Genomic DNA, 22,783 nt, shown 5'->3' on the forward strand with positions numbered 1-22,783 from the left:
ATAAAGCCCATTGTTTGCAACTTGACATTTTTTAAAAGCCTGAAGTAGATTAACCTGTTTATTTTAGCATGATCCTTACATAAATAAATGATTAACCAAATTGCTAATAAAAACAAATATTGTTATCACATAAACATGGGATATTACACATTTGCATATTACTGTAAAAAAAAAAAAACTTTTGTTGAATTACATGGTTTCATGAATGGTTCATAATCAGAGAACTGTAAATGCAGTGAAAATGTTTTTGATTGCTTGGTCATTTTTCACTTCACGTTAGCTTTTTGAATTGCAATGAATCAGGCATTCTTTGTGTATAGAGAGCAGAGCTTCCAACTGCACATTACAACACAAGACACTGGCTAAAGATCAATCTTTAGCACACCAAATCCTCCACTATAATCATCGCTCTTTTCTCTCAACATGTGATCAATGAAGTCTTCTCTTGCTGCACTGCGCTTTGCAGCTGTATTTTTGAACTACATGTTTTTTTTTTAATTCTATAATAAACATGGAAAATAATGCATATACTGTACAGCCAGTAATACCAACTACTGCAGTTATACCAACTAATTGCCTTACCTCAGTGGCACTGAAATGCCTTGTTTGATTTATAGCATGCATTTCTCTCTTCATGTAGCATTTTAGAGTGAGGCCCAGGCTCCAGCTGGCCTTGGAGAGCACCGGCATGATGGAGGGAGGTATGCAGCTGCTGAACCGGGATGGCCACAGCATCTCGCACAACTCCAAGCGCCACTACCACGACTCCTTCGTGTCCATGAACCGCATGCGGCAGCGTGGCCTGCTCTGCGATATCGTACTCCATGTGGCCAACAAGGAGATTAAGGCGCACAAGGTGGTGCTGGCCTCCTGCAGTCCATACTTCCATGCCATGTTTACAAGTAGGTCCTTTTCTGAATTGCAGTTATTATTACTTTTTTCTGCCTGTACTGTCGTTCTTTAAAAGATGAATTTCTGTGTATACATAACAAACACACATGACTTAAAAGTCTCAAAAACACATTTTTACACTTTAAGATGTATTGTGTATTGTGTTGTGTTTATTTTCAATGTGTACATTACCTCAGCTTCCTTCTCAAGCCTTTCCTTCCTTCCTGTCTTTTGTCATCACTTAATGATTTTTTTTGTTCCATGCTTTATTCTCTTCTTTGTCCTGGTCTCAGGTCAGCAGGTTTCTGGTTTTTCCTACTGCTCGTCAGTCCCGCTGCACCTCAGACTAGAGTGTGATGGTATGAGTCAGGACAGTGTGGGCTTTTTAGAGCCGTGACTCTTCTGAACTTACCATACACTAGGTCTACTTACAAAGCAATGATTTCAACTCCATTGTTCATACTAAAACTAACAGTTACTAAACATACATTAACTCGTAACTCTTGACTGATTTGTACTAACTTTGAGTGAAACCCAAATAATTACTCTGTCTGCCCAAATATGATGAAAAGAAATCTAAATAGAAAAAAAAGTATAAAAATGATCTAAAATGACATTACACAACTGCAGAAATTAAAGATGAAGTATTGTTATTTTCAGTATGTTTAAGTAATAATTTTAAATAAAGTCATTTGTATAAAATACATCAAGAGTCTTCAAAGAAAATTGAATTTTAGCAATTAAGGAGTTTTTATATGTAGTATTCATTAATATCTTGAATTATCATCTTAGTTTAGTTTTAATATAATTTTACTTTGAGTAATTGAGTTATTTTGAAATCGAATTCATATATTTCGATATTTCATAAAAGGTTCAAGACACTCTGGAGTACCTTTTTTTAAATTTAAACAGATATGTGTCTGTTTGAGCATCAGTTAAGACAACGCTAGCACCTGTTAGCTTTAATTGTGGGGAAAACTGGATAATTTTGAGCTTTTGTCAGCTAATTTCATATTCCGGCTTTAAAATAATTTTTTGGGCAGGATCAAAATAGTAGCACGTGATGTAGCACACATCTGCTAGTTAAGTAATGACGCATCGGTTTCTCACTAATATTTATAGCTGAGTTTTCTTATCCTATGAGAAGACCCTGCTTCTTAATTATTCATGAAAGCATGTGCTTTCCGAAGCCAAGGCAGACCTGCCAGGCTGTGAGACCCAATGAATGGGTAAGACTGCTTCTGCTCGCAGCATGGGTCGTATGTGTTTGTTTCCATGAACCCCAGGGTTTTTCCCGCAATTCTGTCTAGGCTGATACAGCAAAGCTGTTGGTTTACAGCAAGCAAGCATTTTTGTCAGGAGAGCTGTATGAGAATTGGAGAATGGCGGCTTTTTCTTTTATCAGTTGAGTTTGTTACCATTCAGGCACATCGCCTATCCGTGCTGCCGTGTTCGCCATATGTTTAAAATCCTCCAGAGAAAGACTTGAACCGAAAGAGGGGGGTTTCATGGCTCTTTAATAGGTAGATATATATTCAATGTATTTATAATTTCAATCAATTACAAAGGTAAAATTTGTGAAAATAATTTCAATTAACAAACCATTTTTAATCATTTTAGTTAATAACGACAACTATGGTTTCAAGGGTCATTTATTCACAGTGATTTCCTGTCTTATAGACTTTACTGAACGATGGCTGTGCAACAAAATCGAGCAGTGTTTATGCAAATATTTATGCAAATAAACACAGACCGTGACCACCACCTGATACGGTTAAATACAGTAATTAAGCTGTAACTTCTAGCGTTCAGCAATAAAGATACCCCAAAATGAAGTTCACCACATTTGTGATTTCATTTTCGAAAGCTTTTGCCAGTGGAGCAGCACCAATAACTTTATAATATGAACGTCAATTTCAACAAATCGTATAGTCACTCAGCGGCCTCCAAAGAACACTGTATGTGTGAATGGTTCATTACAGCATCATCAGCCCCCCTGGGAAACTGCGTTCTTCTGAAACATCAATTGCATTTCACAGTTTGATGAAACTGCTGTGTGTGTTGTGTGCAGATGAGATGTCAGAGAGTCGTCAGACCCATGTGACCCTGCATGACATTGACCCTCAGGCTCTGGAGCAGCTGGTGCAGTACGCTTACACCGCTGAGATCGTAGTAGGAGAAGGCAATGTGCAGGTACGTCTCCTTTAGTGTCATTTAAAGAGCAAACTGTATAACTCACAATTACTGTGTATCAGGTTGTAATCTTGTTTGTTGAACAAGATGGTGTGGTTTATGCAAATGTACAATTTGCGTCTTTGCAAATGAAGGTCTTCTGACACCTGGGATGTTTCAAAAGAACACATTTGTATGCGGCAGCTACTGTAGTTTACTACAATTTGACTACATTAGACTAAAGATGCGGTCAAAAAAATATGTGGGACATGTGGCTCTGAAATACAACATTTAAATGTTTGTTAAAAAAAAAGTCTAGTTTCAAAATACAATATATTAACATTTGAATGTAGAAAAAGCCAACATGGGTGTCTTAAGGAGCAAAAATACAGCATATGGGCTTTTATATGCAGTTATGTCATCACTTTTATAGCAAGTCATATCTCTCCGGCCCTTCGTTTGGGATGCTTTTCATGAACCGGCCCCCATGACAAACTAATTGAATTGCCCTGCCCTACATCATGTAAAACAGGCTTATGAAAGGAACATATAAAAAGCAACTTGTGTAAACACCTTAATCATATTATTGTCTTATTCACATTAGGCTAAATCATTAGATTAGCCCCAACTTTCCACAGGTTAGTAGTAAACTAATGTAATGTTAATTGTATAATGCAAATCTTGCATTCATGCTAACAATCAAATGATCAAAAGAAATACAATAATGCAATTCAAATATGTTCCTCAGTCTGCTGGTTTTTGTCCGGGGGAGCATGAGGCGCCAGTCGGAAAGGCAGGAGTGAAAACAGTCTGTGAGCAGGGTGAGAGGAATCCTTAAGAATATTGCGTGCTCTGCACAGACAGTGTTTCTTCTGGATGTCCTCTATGGCTGGTCTCTGTGATGCGTTGGCCAGTTGTCACCACCCGTTGCAGTGCCTTATGCTCAGCAACAGAGCAGCTTAAATGCCAGACTGTGACGCAGTTGGTCAGGATGCTTTCTATTGTGCAGTGGGAGAAGTTCACCAAGACGGCTGATGAAAGCTGGTTCTTCTTTAGTTGCCTTAAGAAAAATAGTTGCTGGTGAGCCTTCTTGACCAGACTGGAGGTGTTGGTGGTCCAGGAAAGGTCCTTTGAGATGTGGGTCCCCTGGAAGTTGAAGGATGAGACAGGCTCAATCTTTTCTATCGGTGTTTGAAATGATTAATTTAATAATTAATTGGAGACACCTAGCTGACAGTGTGTAGAATTAGTTAAAAGAGGTGTAATCTGATTGGCTGTTTGGCTATGAATCAGAGCACAAGAACAAACACCAAATGAAACTAAGCAAACGATTTAAGTCATGAAAGAACAGAAAGACGCCGGCTGTCATTTTCTTGTATTTCTCAAATATTTGCAAAGGATATGGATTGACAGATTATATCAGACATATTTGCATGAGCATGAGAAGTACTGTGAAAATCGTACACAAATACTGATTTTTTTAAAAATGATGTAAATGAGTTTGATGATGTCTTACAACATGAGTTTTGTTTGACCCTCTGTATCTTGTCTGGAGCAGACCCTGTTGCCGGCAGCAAGTCTTCTGCAGCTCAATGGAGTGAGAGATGCCTGCTGTAAATTCCTCCTCAGCCAGCTGGACCCCTCAAACTGCCTGGGCATCCGCGGCTTTGCAGACACTCACTCCTGCAGCGACCTTCTTAAGTCAGCTCATAAGTACGTCCTGCAGCACTTTGTAGAGGTATCCAAAACTGAGGAGTTCATGCTGCTGCCTCTCAAACAGGTGAGTGATCTGCTTTGGGACAGTAGGGTATAATTCAATTTAATCTAAAAATGACAATTCTGTCATTTCAATAATTTTTCATTCATTTGTATTTCAGTTTTACTGTTTGTTTCAGGCTTATTTTTGGCTGTTTTGTCTCACATTATTTTTTTAACTAAAAACATTTTTAATGTAAAAAAATTCTATGTAAAAACAACAAAAATGGGATTTTGTGAAAACATCATGTATACACTCTAAGAAAAAAAGGTGCACGGTGGTACAAATAATGTTCCTTAAGGAACAGTTTTGTACCTTTGTAAAAGTTGTACCTTATATGGAACAGAAAAGACCTCTTAAGATACTGTTCTGTACCTTTTATGGTACAATTAAAATGAAGGTACACAATTGTTCTCATAAAAAAGGTACATAAGTGTTGGACTACTCTTTCTTTATTACAATATTTTTGAAAATAAATTTTAAAGGCAAAGTGATTTTTTATGTAAATCATTTAAAAACATATGCTTAAAGAAACTCATAAACATTAATTATTAGGTTCTATAAAACAAATCAACTGGTAAAACAAAACTATAGGTATTGTAAACTAAACATTTGAGGCATTTTAATAAACATTTGGTAAGCATTTTCTGATAAAATCATTTTCATCATTGATATCTGCCTCTTTTGGCGTTTGCTTTCCACTACGCACGTGGGCTGCATGGCAAAAGTCCTGCATATTCAAAGTGTTCATGCAGACATTGCAGTATTGTAAAACTAATCAAACATTGCATATCTCATTATAATACTTTTGCGTAATTCTATTTCCATTTTAAAATTAAGGAAACTCTTTTTTTTTTTCTTTTGAGATTTTACAGTGGAGGAAAAATACTGAACATGTCACCATTTCTTTTTTCAGAAAATATATTTCTAAAGGTGCTGTTGACTTGATATTTTCACCAGATGTTGGTAACAACTAAATATCCATATATGCAAAGAAAACATATTAATTACAAATAAAGTTATGTGTAATAAAATTAAAGGGCCATGAAACCCCCGTTTCAGCAGGATGTTTTCACACCTCTAGTTTGGAAAAAGTCAGGAAAAATGGGCAGGGTTTGAATAAAAATGAGAGTTACCATTTGGGCACGCGCTGTTGACCGAAGAAAAACAAACACACACACGCAGGGGAGAAAGCCTGTTTAAGTTTGATACCTCATGTCGTATAAGAGAAAAAAGCCTCTGCATTTCTCTGCAACTCAGATGCACTCGGTAGGTCAGAAAGCCAGGCGTGTGTAGACTATTCTGTCACAAAGTGCGGCGAAAATTCAACACGACGGTCGGCAATAGTTTGCTTACAATGTTTACATGTTTACACACAGAGAGCAGCATTTACAACGGATCTTTCAATATTGTAGTGATATTAACGTAGTGTAAACTAAGTAACTTAGAAATCATTTTGACTAAGGTCTGTCTTTAAACACTGAAAGAGTACTGCTGACCATACGAACTTTAACTTTGCTATCTGAATGAAAAAAGAAAGGTCGCTGATCGCACACACTTATTGAATCTGTAGACAGGACAATGAGCTCATACTGGAGCTGCGTCTTTTTTAAAGGAGATGAGCAGCAAATCCGGATCTCACCATTTTTGAGAAAAGCTCTCGAGTAAAAAATGTTCTAAAAAAACACATTTCTGCCACGCGTCGCGATCCACACGTGAGTCCAGCAGCGCTCTCATAGAGAGAAAATGAAACAAAACCTTCACATTATGAAAGCAAGACTCGCGACTCGTATCTCCAAACAATTGTTATTCTTTTCCCACAACTTTTGGCAACACAACGTGTGTTATCTCTCTGCCGTCTGAACACTGTTTCAGGTACAGTCTAAGAAAGCTAGCATGCATATTAATGAAGTTGCAGCGCATACATAATGGAGCGCACTGATTGGTTTGAACCAAGCCTTACTCATGAATGAATGCAACACACTCAGAGACGTAATACGGGACACTCTGGCACAGACGTCCAGTCTACACGCTGCAATACATGCTAAGATCTCATGGCTATAACGCAGCTTAAAAATTTTGTTTCGAACCAGAAGTACGAAGTTGGTCGAAATAACGCAAAAACAACCAATTTTCACTTTTTAGTGAAATATATGTGTCCTAATAGTGTTTTTAGCTGCGTAGGACACATATACAACTGTCAACAGCTCAAAAAATGTGTTTTGGTGTTTCGTTACCCTTTAAATGACGCAGGTAGAAAGGTATTGAACACATGAAGAAAGGGAGGAGTAGAAAGGAAGTGAAAGCCTAGACAACATCTGAAATCTCTCATTGGATATTCAGCAACCCTCTGCCCTTGCTCATCTACATTACGAAGATGATGAAGATGAAACCAGGGTGGCATTTAAGCAAGACAACGATCCAAAACACAGCCAAGAAAACTCTTAAATGCTTCAAGCTGTAGAATGGGCCAGCAAATCACATGACTTAAATCCAATAGAAAATACAAAATAAAGTTCAGATTTGATAGACAAGACCCACAGAACCTTCAAGATTTTTACACTTTGTTCAAGTGTTTGAAAAATAATCAAACCTGAGATATATGACTTCATTCTCCATATGAGAGGTGTCTTTAAGCTGCCATAACCACAAAAGTCTTTTATATAAAGTATTAAATACATTTCTCAGGAGTTCAGTACTTTCTCTTAGTGTCATTTCACTATAAATACAAATAACTAATTTTTCAGATTTTTTTATTTTATTTTATTTTTACCATTGTTTTGTTTGTGCTTTTACCAAAAATGGGTTCATTTCCATGTCAACAGCTCCTTTAGAAATATTATTCCCAGAAATAATAAATGACGCGTTGAATGTCCGACATTCCAAATACTGTCATTTTTTGGGATTATTTTGACAGCATTGTTGTCTGTATGTAAAACTTAAAACACACACACACCCACCCACACACAAAGGATAATCCTTTCCATTTTTAGTACACCATTGTTGTGTTAATGTACCCTCACTCATCCTGCTGTCTTCTGTGAAGCACAGATTTCTTTTTACAATATTATTTATTATATATAATAAAAAGTGTGAACTATGGCTGTCATGCTTTAAAATGACAAAATAGCACTATATAAGTGTACATGATTGCAGGACCAGTCTTAATGGCCCAGTGTAATAAAGCATTCAGACTGTAATAATTGACGAAGAAGCTCTGATCCAAGAGCGTATTCAAGAATAGATTCATTGAGAGCATAAAAAGATGGGTGTAAAGTGTATCTGTTAAATGATGCATGTTGAGTGTTGAGGAGCTGAGCCATAACAGGCCTTGGAGGAAAAATGGTTTTGGCTACGGATGTCTAATTATATATGTCACTGACACCACTTCCTGTCACACTGGCCTTGGGCTTTTTAAAAACAGAGTCTCTTGCGCTCTGCCGTCAGGGAAGTCTTGATTCTCTTGAGTTCGTCTGAGGAAAGAAATGATCTGTGCTATTTTGACCTTCACTACAGGAAGGCCGGTCACATCCTGGCTTTTAAAACAACCCTGATCCTCTACAAAGACAAACACAACTCTGGTCTGGAGAAAGCTGTTAGTGTACTCATTCATCTCTATTGCATATGTTTGACTGGTCAATCAGAAGCACGCGGTTCAGATTCTGACATATTTGCTTATGGGGATTCTAGGAACAGACTTGTTTAATCAGCAGAGCTGTAAAAGCATTGTGACTTGCGGCTATCCTAACCTGTGAGGTAAAAGGCAGGAGACGGGGAAACATATATGTCATGTCACACACACTTAATCTCCCTCTTTCTAACATTACATTATTAATGGCTCAAGCCTCCCTTACTAACTGTAGCTGCACACTCAAACCATTACACTTCCTTCTCCACTTTTCACTGACTTATTTTACACACTTGGGGTTCAGTCTTTCATCCGTTTGCTGACAAACATGTTTTCCATCAGATCTAAATGATTTAAACTTGCTTTTATATCTAAAGTAACCTTTAGACCATTTTTCTGTCCACACAACATGCTCTGTGGGAAAGGTTAGTTTAGATTTTTGTCCTGTTGATGAGAGGTTTGATCACTCAGAGCAGGGTTTTAGCCCAAATTCATTTAAAACAAATCAAGTTACAGTACGCCAAGTAATGGTGTCAAAATTCAGATTTGTTTGACTACTGGTTATAGTCTATAATCAAAATTTAGATTTCAGACTTCTGGTTATAGTCTGAAATTACAGACTAAAACCAGTATTGATGTACTGAGGGTTTTCTGACATATGTTGCAGTACATTTGTGCAAGTAGCATACTATCGCAAAGGAGGCAAGGTGCACATGCAAGTAATCAAGGCATTGTAACTATTTTTAAAAGCCTACACCTGGACACATTTCTCTGCTTGTGAGTCTTTAACTGACCATGGAGGTACCATAGAACTCAATATCCTGTGTCACTGCTAAAGGCACACTGTAAAAAGCTCTCCCACTAGCTTAGCAGTGAAACACAATAGCTGCGTCCCAAATGTCACACTATACACTATACACTGTGCACTAAAGGAGCGGAGCTAAGTTGGTTTTGTTTTGATATTCCTGATATTCAGTGATAAACCGTCGGCAATAACTCACACCTCTTACCCTAAACAGATCTAAACTGTGTGTCCTACAAAAATACAAAGCAGGTTGTTTAACAGCTGTCTTTTTCTCTTTTTTTTTAGCTCGATATTATGAGCACTGCTCTGTTTGAGCCTTCGTCATAGTAACAGCAGTCATACTAATAGCGAATAGGTAATAATGACATGAGTTATTGATCTGGCAAATACGAATCTGTGAATCTGTTGCTAACTTTACTGAACTTCATATTTCCATCTATTTCAAGCTACGAATATTTGAAATTACAAATCAACAGAACAAAACCTTGATATGATCACAAACTGAGCACTTGCGATCAATATACTTTACCCGCAGCTGTTTTTCAGTCATTTTTAAAGAGCACACAAACATACTGACAGTAATAGGTACCTTACTGTACATTGTGATGGGTCAATGATGCTACTATTCAGCACAAATCCATCAGTTTCCCCTTTTCTGGCTGTTCTTTCTATGAATGAATGATGTAAAGCACTGTCCGTGCGTGTTTCCTTGTCAGTTAGTAACGCTATATTTCATTGCACAACAATGAAAAAAATTGTATACAGTACATGTAGTAAAACTGAAAATTGTAGATGGAATGCATTATCAATGCATCTTTCTGCATCATCATATCAAACCGAACCATGAGACCAGGCCAGGGTAGGTCACCACACCCCTAATGCCGAGACATCTTTACCCTGTTCAGAGGGTATTTTCTAGTCCTCCTTTTAATTTGTCTTTCATGAATGACCAACCTTTTCAAGGGGACTGGCATGAGCTAGTGGCATTACAATATGCTCCGGCTGCTCGATTTTGGGAAAAATCATAATCATGATTATTTTGGTCATAATTGTAATCACGATTATTCAAAACGATTATCAGTTGAAGTCAAAATTATTAACGCTCCTGAGAATTAAAAAAAAAAAAAAAATTTCCCAAAAAGATGTTTAACAGAGCAAAAAATTTTAAAAGTATTTCCTATAACATTTTTTCCTCTAGGCTTATTTGTTTTATTCTGGCTAGAATAAAAGCAGTTTTAAATATTTTGAAACCCATTTTAAGGTCAATATTATTAGCTCCCTTAAGCAATATATATTTTTGATTGTCTGCAGAAGTAACTACTGTTATACAATGACTTGCCTAATTACCCTAATTAAGCCTTTGAATTGCTCTTTAATCTGAATGCTTGTATTTTGTACTGTCGTCATTGCAAAGATAAACGAAATCAGTAATTAGAAAGGAGACATCAAAACTATTATGTTCAGAAATAAAAAAATCTTCTTTCCATTAAGGAGGAATGGGCGGAAAAATGGGAGGAAAAGGGCTGCTAATATTCAGGAGGGCTAATAATTCTGACTTCAACTGCATATATACAGTTATTTTCCACAAAGATAAGAGAAATAAATACAATAGAATAAAAATATGAAACAAACTGTTTTAAGCATCTTCACCGTAAGAAAAACACTTTAGCTACAAAAGTCCTTAAGTCTAATGGTTTCGCTTTCACGTGTCTTTTGATTCTCAACTCGTTTGTTTATTACACAAATGAGGGTCAATATGAATAATTACTAAACACCGCGTTTTGACACCTATTTGACTATTAAAGCGCTCACGTTACTGACTTTGGATGTGTGCGCTCTGGTTGTCTGTGTGCTCGAATGAGATTGAATGCTGACTGCATGCTTCTGTGTGTGCACGCCACACACACACGAAGCGGTCTTTCGCACTTTTAAGAGCAACAATGTGTACAACTGGAAAGGGGGCGGTATATGATGCAGTAATCATTTATGTCGATTAATGGTTTTTCATAATCGTTAGATGCTAAAATCGAAATCGGATTTTCGATTAATTCCACAGCCCTACAATGCAATATTCTAGAAATCGCAGATTTGAAATGACAAACTTCTCTTGCTATGGCTGAAAGGGTCCCTTTGGCCTTCATCTGGACAACATTTCCCGGGAGTCCCCCATATTTCAGACACATCTCCCGCCACCAAATTTAACACCCCCTGGTCGTCAACTTTAGTGTAGTATCTGATCGCCGTGTCGCCAGAAACCCAGTCCATAGTACAGTCATCAATATTACAACATCACTACGCACCCCCCACCCCCCCCCCCCCCCCCCCACTCTTTCTACAAAGAGCTGTAGTTTACTAAGAAACTGTTTATATTAATGAACTATTATCTTTGATTTAAATATTGCATGATTACATCGCATATTGTAATGCATGTTGTGACACCGTTGCCAGGAAAAAAAATACAGTAGAACTCAATGGGTACTGGTTTCCTACATTGTTCAAAATATCTTTTTTTTGTTCAATAGCAGTCACGTATGAAGGATTAGTAACTTATGACAATTCACCTATCCCTTTCATATATGATTCACCTATCCCTTTCATACCAATAGCTGGGCCGTTTCAGAAAGTTTTCACAAATTTGGATCCTGTCTTTTTCAAACTTTTTTTTTTAAAGTATGCTGTGCTTTAGAATGTATGTAATTCATAAAGACTCAGAAACATTTGAATGGCTGTGAATGGAGAGACATGATTGGTTTTTTTTGGCAAAGGATGATATAGTACAATAATAGCATCTATCAGCAGGAGCTAACCGGACCATGCTAATCAACCAAACCTTGACCTCTTCTTCAGCTCGCCAAAGCAAATATGTCAAAACGAATTGCACAGCGATGACACTGATAAAAGTGCTCTCTGTGTCAGCAGCACCTTCAATACAGTGTCAATCATGCCCCCATATATACCGTGACAGCACTACTCCGGTGAGAAGCTGAGACAGCTAATCAGGAGAGAGCAGCCCCTTTTCTCATACGCCACTAATTTCATCAGCCCTAATCCGCTCTCTGCGCAGAAGAGCGTTTTTTTAAATAATCGGAGTGCCGCTGGTATTAGTGTCTCTGTGCTTTAAACGCTTGCGTGATTTCATGAAATCCCCCTGCTGTTCAGACACTGATTGGAGAGAAACATAAGCATGGGCTGGCTGATGACATCCGACCTGAATTCTCTTTCTGTCTGTGACTTTCTCTCACTCCTAACAGCTGTTTCAAGCTCGAGGCTCCCACTGACCCCATATTTAACCCGGTGGACCTCGGAAATGCTTGTAGCCATGTTAACTTTGCCCTCTGCCCCAAATAAACAAACAGTCGGTGACAGGAAAGCGGCAAAGGTTGCTGTAGCGCTTCTGTGTGTGTATTAGATTGGATGATGGTATTACATTTGCCTCCAGCAGCTGTGTGGCTGGTCAGTTGGGTTGTAATTCTTAAAACATCTGTCTATGTTGTAGCTGGTCTAATCACACACAAAAAAGCTTGTGTGTGCAATTTCTGCTAACGGGCGCAAGTGGATTTGCAAAAATAATGATAATGGTCTCCCAGACAACCCTTATCAGCCCTTCCACCACCTCCCTGTCTGCTATTGTTTAGTTTGAAACTCACTCAGCACTATTGGTTCACCCAATTGTTGACATGTTATTGATGCTGCCAAACACAGCAATATTTTTTGAGTGAGTTCATTAAATATAGGCGGCTGTTTTTACAATGATTTTTGCTGTGATTTGATATTTTCCATAATTTAACAAACATGTGAACATTATATAATATAATACTATTTTATAATATTGTGCAAGTTAAATTTAATTTAAATAAATTTATACTATTGTTCATATAATTGTTTCTATATATATATATATATATATATATATATATATATATATATATATATATATATATATATATATATATATATATATTCAACAGAAGATGCAGTAAAAGGCAGTCTCATAACAATGTACTTTTTAAATTTTCTATTCATTAAAGAATCACCACAGCTTCCACAAAAAAGTGAATCAGCAAAGCTATTTTAAGCACCAATAATAAGAAATAATTAAAATGATTTTTGAAAGGTCAGGCAACACTACACATCACCTCCTGGAAATCACACAATTTAGTAATAAATAAAAATATCTACACTAAAATGTCACACAGATCCCAACTTTTTGAACTGTAGTGTACAAAGACTGGCCACTTTATTAGGTACACCTTACTAGTACTAGGTTGGACATCCTTTTGCCTTCAGAACTGCCTTAGTCCTTCATGGCATATATTCAAGAAGGTACAGGAAATATTTATCAGAGATTTTGGTCCATATTGACATGATAACATCATGCAGTTGCTACACATTTGTTGGCTGCACATTATGCAAATCTCCCGTTCCACCACATCCTTAAAGGTGCTCTATTGAATTGAGAGATCTGGTGACTGTGGAGGCCATTTGAGTACAGTGAACTCATTGTCATGTTCAAAAACCCGTCTAAGATGATTCTCACTTTATGACATGGTGTGTTATCCTGCTGAAAGCAGCTATCAGTAGATGGGTACACTATGGTTATAAAGGGATGGAACATGGTCAGCAAAAATAATCAGTTAGGCTGTGGCATTGACACGATGCTCAATTGCTACTAATGGGTCCAAAGAGCGCCAAGAAAATATCCCCCACACCATTAAATCACCACCACCAGCCTGAACTGTTGATACAAGGCAGGATGGATCCATGCTTTCATGTTGTTGATGCCAAATTCGGACCCAACCATACAAATGTCACAGTAGAAATCAAGACTCATCAGACCAGGCAACCAATCTTCTATTGTCCAATTTTGGTAAGCCTGTGCAAATTGTAGACTCAGTTTCCTATTCTTAGCTGACAGGAGTGGCACCCGATGTGATCTTATGTTGCTGTAGTCTAACTGCCTCAAGGTTAGAAGTGTTGTGCATTCAGAGTTGCTCTTCTGCATACCTCGGTTGTAACGAGTGGTTTTTTTGAGTTACTGTTGCTTTCTATCAGCTGGAACCAGTCTGGCCATTCTCCTCTAACCTCTGGCATCAACAAAGCATTTGTGCTCACAAAACTACTAATCACTGGATATTTTCTCTTTTTCGAACCATTCTCTGTAAATCCTAGTGATGGTTGTGTGTGAAAATCCCCGTAGATCAGCAGTTTCTAAAAAATACAAAGACCAGCCTGTCTGGCACCAACAACCATGCCAAGTCACTTAAATAACTTTTCCTCCCCATTTTGATGCTCGATTTGAACTGCAGCAGATCATCTTGACCATGTCTACATCCCTAAATGCATTCAGTTGCAGCCATGTGATTGGCTGATTAGAAATTTGCATTAACGAGCAGTTAAACAGGTGTACCCAATAAACTGACCAGTGAGTGTAAATGTATTGATATATTATACTAAAGTAGGTTTTTTTTAATGTTTTCTTTTTAAAATATATATTTTTTTTAATTTAATACTAATGTGATATTATTTATGTCAACTAATTAGGGAATTAATGTAATTAAGTTGATCAATGTAATATTTAAAAACTTGTTTAAACAGAGATATTTTTTTGACATTATAATTTGCAGAACACATCCAAAACCTTTTAGGTCTAAAGCTAAGCACATCTGTACTAAACAACATATTACATAATAATTTAAAAATACACCTTCTTTCAGAATGTCATGTAAACATTTCAGCTCGACTGAATCCTGAGTAATCAGATCTCCTTTAATTTTGTGATGTGTGCAGGTGCTGGATCTGATCTCTAGCGATAACCTGAATGTCCCATCAGAGGAGGAGGTGTACAGGGCTGTGCTGAGCTGGGTCAAGCATGACATTGATGGGCGGAGGCAACACGTGCCGCGGGTGGGTGCGATTCTGCCTGTCAAAATGCGCTTTTAGCAACATCACCGTGAATCACAGGATTAATGCTTACAAAGGATTATGTGCCTGCAACTCGATACTCGTTTCTGTATTCCCATCCTTTGTATTCTCTGATCCTTTCTACACACACACACACACACACACACACACACACACACACACACACATCTTACCTCTTACTATTTCCATCCACGTCTCTTTAGCTGATGAAGTGTGTGCGTCTGCCCCTGCTTACACGGGACTTCCTGATGAGTAACGTGGATACGGAGCTGCTGGTACGTCACCACTCTGAGTGCAAAGACCTGCTGATCGAGGCGCTGAAGTATCACCTGATGCCCGAGCAGAGGGGTGTGCTCAGTAACAGTCGTACACGACCACGCCGCTGCGAAGGAGCCAGCCCAGTTCTGTTTGCCGTAGGTCTGTAAAATTACAAAAAAATACACACATGCACCTGTCTGTTATGTTGTGAGCTTGAATTAAAGGTGACATAATATGCCCCCTTTCTAGTAAATATGTAGATTAAGGGGTGGGAATATATAGTAAGGTCACCTTCCTCTGTCACAAGGGGCTCAAAATCAGAATTTTGTGTTTTTCCTATTGCATGCAGAAAAGGTCTTACTAAAACAAAGTTGTCCCAAAGTTGATAGGTTGTCCCTTTTTGTTAATAGATAAACCAGATACCTGATTATAGCACTTAAAGATGAAAAAAAATCCATATTTTCATGATATACAACCTTTAAATGTCACATTCCTGTGTGTCTTTCAGGTGGGGGCAGTCTTTTTGCTATTCATGGAGACTGTGAGGCCTATGATACCAGGACAGACCGCTGGCACATGGTTGCATCCATGTCAACACGGCGGGCTCGAGTCGGAGTGGCCGCCATTGGAAACAAGCTCTATGCTGTGGGCGGGTATGCAGAGCTTAAAGCATTGTTTTTGGCAGACCAGTAACTGCTATTTTCTTTTTTTACACCAAACTGAAGACTTTATGGGTATCTTTTGAAAAGAGTGTAATGAGGGGCATCAATAGCTATGTTTCTATCCAAAGTTGTGAATAAGGTTAGACACTGCAGGGGTATTTTTTTGGGCATCTCTCTCATCTATCTTTTTGGCAAATCAATCATTCAATCAATCCATCCATCCATCACAGTGGGATTTATTGCATATGTTATTCAAATATAATGTGCCTGATTAAATATAATATTTTACAAAAATGATCTGATTTTTGTGAACATCATCTGGTGCAGTGCTGGGAGGGCATAACCAAATAAATGCAATGACAGACTTTAGGCCAAGGCAGTTCTGAAACACTAAAATAAAACCTGAGGTGTGGTGTACCTGCTGGGTAGTCCATTTAGCCTTTCACATGATCTGTTGAGACAACATCATGCTTTTGATAAGCATGTATTTGATGAATGTGTTTCCATTTTATATTTGCCTAGCATTTTGATGCATTAAAATATTTTAATAATTTTTTGGGGGCATTTTCATCCAGTAATATTCCAAAATGTGCACGAAATATGTGGATGAAAACATATCAAATGTGAGTGCATAAAAATTGGCAAACTTGCAATTGAAGTTAAAACTATTACATGAAAAGTTTAAATTGTAAAAACCCATCTTCATCACAGTTTCAATAAATATGTCATGTTCAACTTTTTCATATTTTCTTGTTTTAATAAGTATGAAGTTATTTTTTTTAAATGTCATAAATTAAAGTTTGATCTTCTAAATATGGCTTAAGTCGCAATCATGTTAGAAAAAAAAATCCTTTAATTGACATTTTGTGTGACATTTTGTGTGAAATTCACAAATCTGTGTGGTGAACTTTTTCACTGTTGTGCAGAACACCTGATTGTGCAAATTCCTAGAAACATGACTGAAATCAACTGTGATTTTTTTTTCCATATTCAGTTACAATTTGTACCAATTTTTTCTTGTAGGTAAAAAATGGTCTTTCATAGAATTTTTTTTTTTAGGTATGCTAAAAGCATGAGTACAGTAGAATTAAAGAAATGCAGAAGGCACATAAGTGGAACAGCCCTCAACTGAATAAAGCAGCCCAAGATGCAAATAAGTGTACATACACAGGATCAAAAGATAGCCCAGAATTGATTAGTTCATTACAAAAGGAACAGAATGTGCAGGCAGCCACAGTTTCCTTAAGATTACCACGCTGAGTCAATCAAGTGGTTACCTAAGATTAGTTAGGAAATGTGTCAGTTGTGGAGTAATGGATTTCAATGAATAGCAACGATCTTGTCTTTACTTGCTCGACAAAGACATAAGTGAAAGATCTATTGTTCCTGTTTGTCTCTTCTCTTGCCTTTCTTTAACCAGGTATGATGGCACTTCGGATTTGGCAACTGTAGAGTCGTATGACCCAGTCACTAATGCGTGGCAACCTGAGGTGTCCATGGGAACGAGGAGGAGCTGTTTAGGTGTGGCGGTTCTGCATGGGCTGCTGTATGCGGCAGGAGGATATGATGGTGCTTCCTGTCTCAACAGGTTTACTATTCTTTTAAATAACTTCAAATCACACGGTACAATAATAAATACAGATAAAACCTTATGTACTTTATATATGCATATATACTAGTGGTGTAATGGATCACATCTCACGGTTCGGATCACATTATGATATTTTAGTCACGGATCTGACCATTTTTCGGATCAGCAAAAAAGGGAGGAGACAAATGTCATTTGTTTTCTATTTATTACAAAAACAGCACTGCAAGACACTTTTGGTTTTAACAAACAGAACTTAGAACCTGTAACTTTATTAAAAAGAAAATGAAGAAATAATCAGCTGAATAAAAATAATAGCTAGATGTGTCATTTTTTGAGGAATTATTTAGTGGCATATTTTGCTGGCTGGTTGTCGCTACCTATTGATTAAATAATGTAATTGCTGCCTACAACTTTCATTTTTGAGCGTCGTTAAATGACGGTGATTGTAATCTTTACCATAAACATCAGTGGTTTTATCTAATCTATAAACTGTTATCCCAGTACTTTTGTGTTATTTGACTGTTTGTAACTTCATAACTAACTTAAAAGACTAAAGACTGAATCTCTTTCTTGAGGTTTGTGTTTTCAGATTTGAATGCAGCGATTCAAAAGATTAATAAACATATGCAAATTACCATCATTTATAATTTATGCTGCGTGGTTGTTGAGATCTTGATCTTTTAATGATAAATTGTGCAGCTTACAATAAATGCATTGATGCAGGCGAAACAAGTGGTGACAGAAAACACCTTTAATGAAACCCTCCACATCCCAAATAACCTACTAAACTTCTTCAGTCATAATTATATTTTACAGGAAAGCCTAAATGCTTTCATACATGTGACTTGAATGTCACAAGAGCATTCTCTCTGTGATTGTTACAAATTTAGGATTAATCTACCTGTAAAATACCATTGGCACAACTATGGATTGTGATCCAAACGAATCACAGATCAAACCATATCCGTTACACCCCTTATATATATATATATATATATATATATATATATATATATATATATTAGTGCTGTCAATCGATTAAAAATTTTTACTAATTAATTGCACTTCTTTGTATTAATCGTGATTAATCGCATTTAAAAAACTGAAACTTGTAATTTTGGCTATTCAAATGTAAAATTTATGTAAACGCAAGACAAAAATTTAAATTTAAAATATAATTGTTTATTAGATTTTTTGTTTAACTCGTAACACAGATTTCTTCATGTAAACAACATACCCACAATAAAGCATCAAGATCCTGGCTTGACAGCCATATTTATTACAGAAATTAAAACACAGGCATGTTAATGACATTTGAATTTCAAAACAATCAATGCCAATAAAGTAAACAATGATTTCCAAGTTGGATTCCAAGTGGACTGCAAAAAAATGTCAAAATACAGGCATTACAGATATGGAAAATAATAATAATAATAATAACAATAATAATAAAAATAAAGTATTGAATACAAACAATTGCACTCATTGTAAAGTTGTATTGCTGTGAGTTGAGAACATTAATTATAAAGTAGAAACAATTTTGCTCAGTCCTCCTTTACATTCATCCAGATGCTAAGACAGTCCAGTCCAGACATCCCAAGTCTCCCAGAAGTTGCAGGAGTATCTCGCAAATGCACAGAGAATCCCAGATGCCCGCAAATGAATGAAAGTCTCCCGGAAAATTCATGTCTCCCGCCCGGTCCTTAAATATGTTGCACACCCCTCTCCACCGCATACCTCCTAGCTCTTCAGGTACATCGCGCGCAACTCACCCCCACCGCTCTTCAGGTACATTGCGCGCAACTCACCCCCACCGCTCTGCAGGTACATCGCGTGCACACGCCCCCACCGCTCTTCAGGTACGTCTCCCGCGCACACGCCCCTACTCAGATACGTCACTCATTAAACCCCTGACAGACACAGACAGACAGACAGACAGACAGACACACACAACGCGCCGGAGCGACTCTCTTCAGATTCAACACGCATGATCGCTCTGTATAGCCTGGTGATGCGACATTAATTGTTTTATACTGAAACTTGCCTTCAAAAAGTGCTTCCTTGGTCTTACCCATATTTTTTTGCATGTTGAACACAACCACCACAACAGAAAGTAAAAAAAAATCCTGCAACTGCGTTATTTGTTTTTACGCGTTAAATATTTCAAATTAATCGCATGCGTTAACGCACTAATTTTGACAGCACTAATATATATATACATATATATATATATATATATATATATATATATATATATATATATATATATATATATATATATATATATATAAAATATATATATATAATTTGACATTTCTCTCCTCCTTTATCTACAGTGCAGAAAGGTATGACCCACTGACCAGTACCTGGACCTCCATCGCTGCCATGAGCACCAGGAGGAGATATGTCCGAGTGGCCACATTAGGTAAATACCAATCTAATTATAACTGTTTACACTTTTCTCTGTACTTTAACCCTTCCTTTATGTAGGGTTTCTGCTAGTCAAATGTAAGATCTTTTAGACCTTTTTCAAGACCATTATGAATGACTTCTATGGGGCAAAATGCTAAGGATTTTGAAATGTTATTGTAATAAGAAAAATTAAACCATCTTGGTAAACCTAATTCATAATGTAACCTTTTGCTACAAGCTTTAAGATGGATTGCTGGTGATTGGATGAATGTTGCCATGCTTGGATACATTTATATAGACATACAGTAGTTAATATACATTTTAAAATGACAAACTACAACACAACATTTCAGATAATATTTAAGACTTTTTTAAGGGCTAAAATCTTATTTTTGAAATGTAAGACATTTTAAGACTGTGGAGACACCGTTCATATTTTAGCCAGTTGAAATGTTCTCTGTGGTTGCACTATACTGCAAACACATGCCTATTTCACATATTTCTCTTTCAGATGGCAGTTTGTATGCAGTCGGTGGGTACGACAGCTCTTCACACTTAGCAACAGTAGAAAAATACGACCCTCAGGTAGGTGAAACATTTCTCTCTGACATGCCGAAAACATCTTCAGGATGTGTTTTTTTGTTTTCTCTCCATGGTTAACTGACTAAATATGTATTTTACAGAGTAATGCATGGACTGCCATTGCCAACATGTTAAGCAGGAGAAGCAGTGCAGGAGTGGCTGTACTGGAAGGCATGCTTTATGTTGCGGGTGGCAATGATGGTACCAGCTGCCTAAATTCGGTGGAACGATACAATCCCAAAACCAACACGTGGGAAGGAGTGGCTCCTATGAACATCCGCAGGTTCGATTGTGACTTTATCAATTCATTAATTTTCCAGCCGCAACCCATCTCTGGGAAACATCCATACACACTTATTCACACTCATACACTACGGACAATTTAGCTAACCCAACTCACCTGTAACGCATGTCTTTGGACTGTGGGGGAAACTGGAGCACCCGGAGAAAACCCATGCGAACGTGGGGAGAACATGCAAATTCCACACAGAAACGCCAACTAGACCCACCAGAGGCTCAAACCATTGACCTTCTTGTTGTGAGGCGGCAGTACTACCTACTGCGCCACTGCATCGCCATTTACCGTAACTTAAACGGCCTATTAAAAACGGAATGACGTTACATATTTCCAGGAAAAGCACCATTCACACATCCATTCCAAAATACATTTAAATTCTCTGACAACGTTAAAATGACCTCTAAACGGCTGCACTTGCATTTGTACACAGGCTCATGGTTTTATTTTGTTTCATACTTTTGCTGTTTTAGTCCCAGAAACAAACCAAAATACTGAACTGTAAGAGAAAAATGTTGTCGCTTACATCTGAAGGACAACTGAAACAGTTATTTTTGCATATATAGCTATCAGGATTTCTGTGCAATGGACATTGGCAATTGTGCAGATTAATGGAAAAGTGCTTTCTTATGAAAAGAGAATGGAACACTTCTGCATGTTGAGCATTATGTTTGAATATGTGCTGCAGTTTGTAAAACCCTCTTTGGAATAAAAGACTCAAATCGAATATCAAATCACACTCCCCTTCAGTACACATGCGTCACAGAGTCCAACACAGTTCTTGTAGATAAAAATCACAGGGATTTATCATGAGCATTTTATGATTAACACGCAGCAGCTAAATGTGTCTGGGCAATGGATTAAATATAGTGTAGAGTAAATACATCGTTGGAATCAGAATGAATTGGCCAGAGTAGACGTCCTATTGCATTCTGATCATGTATATGCTCATACCAGTAATTTCCTTTTGTGTTCACACAGCAGAATTCTGTCAATTTACTGATAATGTTAGAGCTTCTCATTTTGGAAAACTATTGGAAGGAATATATTCATTCATTCTGTCATTTTCCTTCGACTTAGTCCCTTTATTCATCAGGGGTCATCACAGCGAACACATCCAGCATGTTTTGCACAGCGGATGTCCTTCCAGCAGCAATCCAATACGGTGAACAATCCATACACACTTATTCACACACATACACTACGGCCAATTTAGTTTATTCAATTCACCTATAGTGCATGTCTTTGGACTGTGAGGAAAACTGAAACACCTGGAGGTTCCCCACGCAAACACGGGGAGAACATGCAAACTCTTCACAGAAACGCCAACTGACCCAGCGAACCAGCAACCTTCTTGCTGTGAGGCAACAGTGCTAACCGTTGAGCCACTGTGTCGACCCCTAGAAATATATACAATACTGTTTACAGTCTGTATTTGTGAAAGGGGCTAATGGGGTCTAGATTTGCTGCTTTGAACCCCACCGACCTACATCATATAGACAAAAACGGCTAAAACATAATTCATAATATCTTCTTTTGTTTTTCCAGTGTTGGGTTGCGGCTTGAAGGGCATCTGCTGTGTAAAATATATGCTGGATAAGTTGGCGGTTCATTTCGCTGTGGCGACCCCTGATTAATAAAGAGACTAAGCTGAAAAGAAAATGAATGAATGAATCTTCTTTTGTGCTTTCATAAAAAGTTTAGAATGACATGAGGCTTATTCGTTTTACACAACCATTAGCTGAATTATTTTTCAAAGTGTACAAAAATGGCTATTTTCTAATGCATATTCCTTTTTCTCAATCTTCA

The 22,783-nt window shown here is 37.4% G+C and overlaps 1 protein-coding gene and 1 long non-coding RNA gene across 4 annotated transcripts in view; one reads left to right on the forward strand and one right to left on the reverse strand.

Annotated features, from left to right (window-relative positions):
• The window catches only part of klhl17 (kelch-like family member 17), a 32,547-nt gene that overhangs the window by 7,402 nt on the left and 2,362 nt on the right, over nucleotides 1-22,783 (forward strand). For both annotated transcript variants that reach the window (XM_021473681.2, XM_021473682.3), the window contains exons 2-11: nucleotides 641-902; nucleotides 2,963-3,084; nucleotides 4,622-4,843; nucleotides 15,040-15,156; nucleotides 15,378-15,591; nucleotides 15,941-16,085; nucleotides 17,515-17,682; nucleotides 20,022-20,110; nucleotides 20,609-20,682; nucleotides 20,781-20,962. In XM_021473681.2, the coding sequence (XP_021329356.1) occupies nucleotides 689-902; nucleotides 2,963-3,084; nucleotides 4,622-4,843; nucleotides 15,040-15,156; nucleotides 15,378-15,591; nucleotides 15,941-16,085; nucleotides 17,515-17,682; nucleotides 20,022-20,110; nucleotides 20,609-20,682; nucleotides 20,781-20,962 (1,547 nt within the window). In that variant the 5' untranslated portion in view covers nucleotides 641-688. The remainder of the gene's footprint in view (nucleotides 1-640; nucleotides 903-2,962; nucleotides 3,085-4,621; nucleotides 4,844-15,039; nucleotides 15,157-15,377; nucleotides 15,592-15,940; nucleotides 16,086-17,514; nucleotides 17,683-20,021; nucleotides 20,111-20,608; nucleotides 20,683-20,780; nucleotides 20,963-22,783) is intronic.
• LOC141380491 (uncharacterized) overlaps nucleotides 2,384-22,783 on the reverse strand; it is a 60,868-nt gene continuing 40,468 nt past the window's right edge. For both annotated transcript variants that reach the window (XR_012398509.1, XR_012398508.1), the window contains exons 4-6: nucleotides 15,348-15,593; nucleotides 4,580-4,855; nucleotides 2,384-4,209 (exon numbers count right to left, since the gene is read on the reverse strand). This is a non-coding gene — a long non-coding RNA (uncharacterized lncRNA). The remainder of the gene's footprint in view (nucleotides 4,210-4,579; nucleotides 4,856-15,347; nucleotides 15,594-22,783) is intronic.

This window comes from Danio rerio, chromosome 23, assembly GCF_049306965.1.
Source record: "Danio rerio strain Tuebingen ecotype United States chromosome 23, GRCz12tu, whole genome shotgun sequence".
NCBI classification, from domain to species: Eukaryota; Metazoa; Chordata; class Actinopteri; order Cypriniformes; family Danionidae; genus Danio; species Danio rerio.